Consider the following 7,480-nt stretch of genomic DNA (forward strand, 5'->3'; position numbering starts at 1 on the left):
AGGATCTCATCAGGAACCATCCAAAAAGCTCTCCACTCTATATCCCCCTCCTTGAGGTTTTGAAAAATTCCCATCCACTTCTCCTCTGAGATATCATCACTCCTTTGCATAGCCGCCTCCTCCTTTAACGGGGAGTAACTTTCAGAAAAGACCTGGTAAGAAACCTTGTTCACCTTCCAAAAGTGCCAATGAAACCACACCATCAATAGCTGTGCACATCCAATAAACCGCCCCTCGCCTGTCTTCGGACACATGCTCAAGGATCTGAACGTCTCAGCCAATATTACAGGTACATGTGTGATTCCCTTCTCATGACGATCGAATAAGTTAGTGACCGCCTCATCCACATGCCTTAAAGCCTTAGGAAAAATCACCAATCCATAGATGCTTAAGGCAAAGATAGCGACCCTCTTCCTTTCATCCGGATGTGTTAAAACCAAATCTCTCAAATTCTCCCAATGAATACACTTACTATCCCCCTTTTGTTGAATTCGAGCAGTGACCCAAGGCTCGCTCATCCCCTAAATAGTCATCAATTTCAAATGTTGGACCATTAAAAAGCTTAGCATAAGCTTTTCTGACTTGAACTTTTGGACACCTCAGCAAGGTAGTATATTCCTCCATCGTAGGCACCAAATCCACTTCCCCAGAAGTGAAACAATTGTAAGCAGAATTCCAAAATTGAGCCATAACTCAGAACAGATGCTTGTCTACCTTAATATCGAGTAAGTAGGCTATATCACCATAGCTCTGATAGAACAACTGTTTGGTTCCCTCATCCCAACGAGCCCATATATCTCTCAACTCTTGCAACTCATTCTGCGTTATATTGATGCGAGTGAATTTCTACAACTCTGATGTATATCCTTCTCTCAGGCTATCCCCTTTCTCTGATTGTAACTTCTCTGACCATGCACGGACGACCGCATTATCCTCAACTTTATCAAGAAATTCATTCTCCATGTTAAATCTTCTAACTTAGTAACCGAATACGAATCAACACCTCCTTTTGTATGCAATGTTATGCAAAACACAATCAAAACAAAACATAACAAGTTAGTATCAAATATTCATAATAAGATACAAGCAAAAACCAAAAATAATCAGAACACAGATATGGGCAACTACTAAGGCTTAACACAGCTCTACCTAAGGGTAGCTCTTAAGGTTCACTCTATGTGGTTCGATTCTAAAGAGAAGGTATCTGAACCAATAGATTCTTCAATCCTCACCCATTATAGGCTCATATGGATCGAGTTCGGTTTAGAGGAATACATTTTCCTATGACCATGAGGAGATAAAAATCTCACGAAATCATAGGTACAGATGTATCCCAGAAGCAATCCATTAGCCCATGCGGAGGCAAAAACCTCACAAAAGCATAGTTTCTTACTCCCACTTAAAGGTATAAACACAACGGTCATGCAATGCAATGCAATATTATTCTACAAGACCCGAACCATAACAATCATACAAATAAATGCAATCAAAAGAATCATGATTTCAAAACAAATTTTCAATTCTTTGACAAAAGGACAACAAATAATCAATTTTATGGCTTGACTCTCTTGTTCAATCTCCAGTGGAGTCGCCAAGTTGCCGAAACCATTTTTTTATTTTATTTTGAAAAAATGGAGATCGACTTTTCAAAACGAAATTTGGAGTCGCCATCAATATTTTTTTTTGGTGTGATTGGATCACCTTAATAAAATATTTTATTCCATTTAAATCAATTTTGGCCTACGAAATTTGAGAAAACGGGTTCGGGAGCCGGTTACGTACGAGGAAGGATTAGCACCCTCGCTATGCCCAAAATTAGTACCGAATTGATTAAATAATATCTTTATGTCTAAAAAAATATTTTGAAATATGATTTCTTTTAAAACACTTGAATGACTCAAATTAGACGTCAAGATTCACTTGTTTCAAAGGAATACAGTATCACATCCAGCACGCTAGGACTCGATCCTTTAAACCCTCGAAACTGCGATCAATTCCGATTTCTAAAAGCCCATACACTTGAAAATTACAAAAGGATGTTCGCTTATTTGGTCCAACGAAAAAAATGAAACCCAGCACGGTAGGACACGATTTCTCGAATTTCCAAACATTGAACATTGCCTTATTTTAAAATTTAGAAAATGCGGATGAAATTTCAAAGGAATATTTGATTATTTTGGACAAACAGAAAATCAAAACCCAGCATGGCGAGACACGATTCCTCGAGTTCCCAAACATCAATCATTACCTTTGTTTTAGTAAATTTTCAAATAAACAATTGTAGAACTAGCTCAAAACGCATTAATTTGACTTGAAATAAAATGGAATAATTACTTTTAAAGAGTTGGAAATTATAAAGCGACATTTATAAACCAAAAGGGAAAAATAAAAACATGGGATAATATGCATGCACAAAATACGATGATGGATGAATGAAGATAATATAATCTTATTTAATCAATCAAACCAAACAATCGAATATAATAATCTAAGCAAAATGAAACCAATTTTCTAAGCATATATGGAGAACAATTGATATAACAAAAAACGAATAAATAACATGCGACAATAATATATGGAATAATATAAAACAATCAATACCAAATGTACAAAACAAAATAGAAATTAGAAGCCAACATGATACAAAACAATTTTAAAATAATGATGAATTGATGAACACATAATATACATAATGTATGAATTGATGAAATGATGAATTTGAAATAATTTATATAAAAAACTAGATATATATATATATAATCGTTAAAATAGACGTTATAGAATGAAGACATTTGAATCAAATAATATGTAAGATATGAAAAAAAAATTGTTTAAAATTGACAATATTCATATAATAAAGGAGAATTTAAATAATGTACAAAATATGGCATGATAGCAAAAATATATAATAAAATATAATATTAGGAAATACACATAATAGATTTATAAAACATATAAATAGATTTAGAAATTTGTAAAAATAGCATGAAATTAATAATGCATTTAAGATTAAATTAATCTATAAATTATATATGTACTAATATATATCAAAGCATTTAAATGAGATACTATATAAAATATTAGAATAATTTAATATAAAGAAGAATTCCAAAATAATAACTTTATAAATACAAAAATGAAGTTCAATAACTTTACATATACATAAAACATGTAAGATTTTCCTTGAAGTAACAAAATTATATAATAAAGTAGGTGAATAAATTTAAAAGAAATCATATGTATATAATAGCCTGAAATTAATAGTATATTCGAAATAAAATTAATTTTATCATGAATCATATAATATATATAATAATATACAAAAAAAAATTATAAAAAAAATTATACAAAATATTAAAATGATATGATGTAAAAAAATAATAACGACTTTAAAACAAAACACAACTATCAAAGTATCTCAAAATAGAAAATAATTAAACAAGAATTAAAAAAGATGAATGTGAAATAAAATTAAAAAATGATGAAAAATTTAATTGAAATAAAATTAAAATGAAAGGGACAATTTACAAATTCTTGAAATTAAACTGAAGACTAATGCGTAATGGGCGCGAATTCATAGGGACCAAAGCTAGAAATATCCCCGATCCTGAAACGCTGAGCTATATCGTGGACCAAAATGAAAATACGAGCAAATTATAGAGCCAAATTAAAAAAAATAAAGTAAGACAAATAAGGCGCAATTGAATGTTGGCGCGAGGGGAAGGATCTAGCGCGCAAATTCCCCATTTTAAACAAAAGGGCGTGGTTTTTGATTCTGATGCTAACATCACTATATTTATTTTCCTTTCAAAGCACAAATAACCTTTTAAATTTTTTAAACAAAAAATAGAACCCTTCATTCTGTTTGGTTCATTAAGCAGTCGCCCAAACCACAATGAACTTGATGGCTGACGGCGCACAAATGGCGATTAGATCTTGCCAAAGAAAGCCTCACCCACGGAGGTTCGGTAAGTGTACTCCTTTTTCTCTCTTTTTTTTTTGAAAAAAAAAACTTAAAATCCTATACTATTCTGTCAAAAAACAAAGCAAAATCCGACGAAAAAACAAGAGAAAACAACCTTAGCCCGAATCACCATATTTCTGAGACATATGGGCTTTCATCGGTGTTGTTTCAAGCATTCTTTTCATTTTCCATTCTAAAAAATTGCAAGCAAATCGAAAGAAAAAGGGGAAAAAAAAAAGAAATAGGATTTGAAATCACCTTTCTATAATTTTTTTTATTTTTATTTTTCTGCTATTTAGTATGCGTATTTCAGCGTGTGTAAAAAAAATACATTGATTATTACATGGCTTTTATAGCCGAAAGCACAAAAAAAAATGAATAGAAAATACAAATTCTTTTGTTTTTTCCTCTTTGCTGTGCTGTTGTTTTTGCATTTGCTTGCAGGTGCTTGGCCAGCTATGGCGTATGGAGGAGGTGATGTGGCACGCGGTGACCCGGAAGGTACAAAGCCAAGCTATGGGTGCACGGAGGCCGTACATGGGAGTGTTGGCTGCGGCGCACCTAAGGAACCTAGGGTTTCTAAAAATATTTTGATTTTGGGCAACTTGAGCTTTGTATTGGGTTTGGGTTTAATTAATGGGCTACTCTAATTTAGTTTGTTTTTTTATTGAATTATTTTCTGTTTATTTGCTTTGTCTTAGGCCGGGCTAAATTGGCCCATTACAGTATGTATGAACAAATAAACAGTCTTGAAATCTACTTCAGCAAGGTATTCCTTTTATTTTATGATGATTTAGAAAAGAACAATCGCATCCATCTTTAAATGCATTGACAAGCACGCACCACGAACACAATCACTTTTAGGCATCTTGATCTTCATCCACTTTTCATGAATTAAATTTTGTGCAGTCCGTTCTTATCTCTCCTTCATTCCCGGTTTTGACTCCCACCCTCCCAAGTTTCCTCATTGCTGTGATAAAGGCTCCATTAAAGTTGCCAGGGTTGCTAGCAAAATCTCTTACAGTTGGTTGAGATGCTGGATCACTGAAAAGCACCTCGTCTGAAGTGAACAAGCCCTTCCCAGAAACAAGATTCTGGTAATACACATTGTCGAAAGTTCGTGGGGTTTCAGGGTCCATGTTGATGGCAATGCTGGGGTCTACATTTTGAGGGCAGGCTTGCATCAACTGTTGTGCGTAGTTTGGGTCCAAACTAGGATCGACAACTGAAGATGAAGAGGAGTATAAGCGATTCGAAAAGCGATTGCAATGAGAGAAGCCTAGAGTATGAGCTCCTGAGAGTGCAATCATATCGAATTGCGTAAGGTTGTTTTTAGCAAAAATGGTGTTGAGTTGAACAAGGTTGAATTCTGGATCTGGTAAGTTCCCTGCTACCTTGGATGCTTGGGATACGAGGCCATCTCGACGTCCTAATTCTACTTCCCAAGAAGGGCCACCAGCCTATGATTTTATTCACACATAATCAGTATGGTTATGTATTGCGAGGGACTAGTTTTAGTTTTGCCAGGAAAATGGTTGAGCATTCCTTACCAGTACTACAACATCCCTTGCTGCAAGTGCTAAAATATCGGCACAAGAGACAATTCCTGGGCATTGTATTTCCACTGCCTGCTTTGCCTTGATTACGGTGTCGAATCCATCTCCTGCGAGGGAGAGATTGTCTTGAGCATCCTTTTCTGCATCTCCATTTGGTGATGCTATCATGACTGATGCATCACATCCCTGCAAAAGACAGCACTTTATATTAATGTGTCTGTTATTGACAACAAAACAGGTGATATCATGTGTTGTTAGACCTTCCCTGTTTCACCATGTCCAAGTCGATCAGCCTCCAATTATGACCATGACTAAAAAAAAAGTAATTCAGAGAAACAGGAAAACACCAACCATAACAAGTTTTGATCTTTTTCAGCTACTTTTCATCAGGGCTATAGGAATTAAGGATGGTTGCACTGTAAATATATCTATTAATGTGTGATACCCATATTATACTCCTGATCAGAACCTACCCAATACTCAAAAAAATCAAAGCAACATTCGTGTTCGAATATGTGCCAAACATGAATATTTTACGAAGAATAAAGAATCGAAGCAACAGAGCATTACAAGCATGCATGCAGGGGTGACATACAATTTTGCAGGTAAATCATAAATCCATTGAAACCAAAGACAAACTGCATCCAACATCTAAAGTAATCATGCTACTCTTCCAACGTACCTCGACAAAGCAATCATGGAAGAACAAGCGCAGCGTTGCAGGGATCGTAACAAATGTTTGGCTGAACTTGATGGACACTACTTGCTTCACTATCATTTCTAGATTCGGACATGTACCCCTATAGAAATTCTCAAATAATTGCCCCTCTCCTCTCTGAAAAACCATGAAAACCATTAACAACACCAACCCTCTCTTTAATACCTCCATTTCTTTTTTCTTTCTCTAGAGCTTTTATTTCCCTGTCGGCCTATCCACAAGCCATAAGTGAAAGTGTGAAACTCAAATATATAGAAGAAACATATAACAGGACAGATTTAACAATAAACTATTAGGTTTGCCTTGGTAGCTAATGCTTGGTCTAAGATAATCTAATATACCTAAACATGCTTACCTCCTTTCTTGTTAGAATATCTAATCAATAATGCAAGTATTTTTATAATAATAATAAAATTTTTAAGTACAAACAAAGATCACATTAATCCATATCTACAAAACTTGAAGTTGCCAATGTTGTTAAAAAACCAAAAAGTTAGCCAAATACAAGGGGTGTTGCAAGTAGTAGAAAGGCAGTTCCCTTTCACCTAAATTTTGAAAAAAAATATGCTATAATTGACTTGGTGGATGATTTGGTGTTTGCAGCTCATCCTATTTTCTAGATGAGCTGAGACTTTTTTTAAAGACGAACCTGGATTAATTTCTTGAAGTGCATAATGAAAGGGACATGGCAACAAATCAGTGTCTGAACTAGAACGTGTAAGATTTCACATGGGGCATATTTGATGATCGGGGTTAATGTTGTTCAGAATCATGATACTGTCTTATCAATTTCAATTCAAATTTATAAACTGGAATATGTTTAAATTTGGAGAATTGGATTACAATTTCCAATCACAAGCACGCTTAATATTTATGAATAAAAGTTTAAACCTACCACCCCCTCCTTCCCATGAATGAGTTGCGTCTCAAAGGGGTATTGGTATTAATTTAAGAGTTTCGTATTTTGACAAAACCTTCCTTTAAGAAACTGTAGTGTATGATGACGTCCTTGTTATTCGTTTTGGTGAGCTGTTCTTACTGATTTTTCTACCATATTTTTTTCTTCTTCCACAAATAGTCTCACTTAACGACTTTGAATATGTAAATCCATAGCTGCTACAATGTTGTATTCCGGTTTGCATTACTGTTCTCCAGGTTTGAATATATACGTATGGTTATGAATAATACATATTAAAATATATGGATATATTTTTGTTAAAATATGCAACTCTCCACAAATTT

General features: G+C 34.3%; 1 protein-coding gene and 1 long non-coding RNA gene across 2 annotated transcripts; one reads left to right on the forward strand and one right to left on the reverse strand.

The window, feature by feature from the left end:
* Positions 1-4,591: 4,591 nt before the first annotated feature.
* On the forward strand, positions 4,592-5,650 carry LOC121229150 (uncharacterized). The gene is made up of 2 exons (XR_005926758.1): positions 4,592-4,733; positions 4,874-5,650. It is a non-coding gene; the product is annotated as an uncharacterized lncRNA (long non-coding RNA).
* On the reverse strand, positions 4,725-6,764 carry LOC107957038 (peroxidase 55). The gene is made up of 3 exons (XM_016892466.2): positions 6,203-6,764; positions 5,515-5,706; positions 4,725-5,424 (listed from the first exon to the last, which is right to left on the reverse strand). The coding sequence occupies exons 1-3, from the start codon at positions 6,407-6,409 to the stop codon at positions 4,852-4,854; spliced, it is 972 nt and encodes a 323-aa protein (XP_016747955.2). The 5' UTR covers positions 6,410-6,764; the 3' UTR covers positions 4,725-4,851.
* Positions 6,765-7,480: the final 716 nt, after the last annotated feature.

This window comes from Gossypium hirsutum, chromosome A05 (assembly GCF_007990345.1).
Source record: "Gossypium hirsutum isolate 1008001.06 chromosome A05, Gossypium_hirsutum_v2.1, whole genome shotgun sequence".
In the NCBI taxonomy this organism is placed as follows: Eukaryota; Viridiplantae; Streptophyta; class Magnoliopsida; order Malvales; family Malvaceae; genus Gossypium; species Gossypium hirsutum.

Coding starts and splice junctions, on each gene's coding strand:
- LOC107957038 (XM_016892466.2), bottom strand. CDS start 6,409: ATGGAGGTATTAAAGAGAGGGTTGGTGTTGTTAATGGTTTTCATGGTT. Junction 5,707..6,202: donor TCCATGATTGCTTTGTCGAG/GTACGTTGGAAG, acceptor TGTCTTTTGCAG/GGATGTGATGCATCAGTCAT. Junction 5,425..5,514: donor CAAGGGATGTTGTAGTACTG/GTAAGGAATGCT, acceptor ATAAAATCATAG/GCTGGTGGCCCTTCTTGGGA.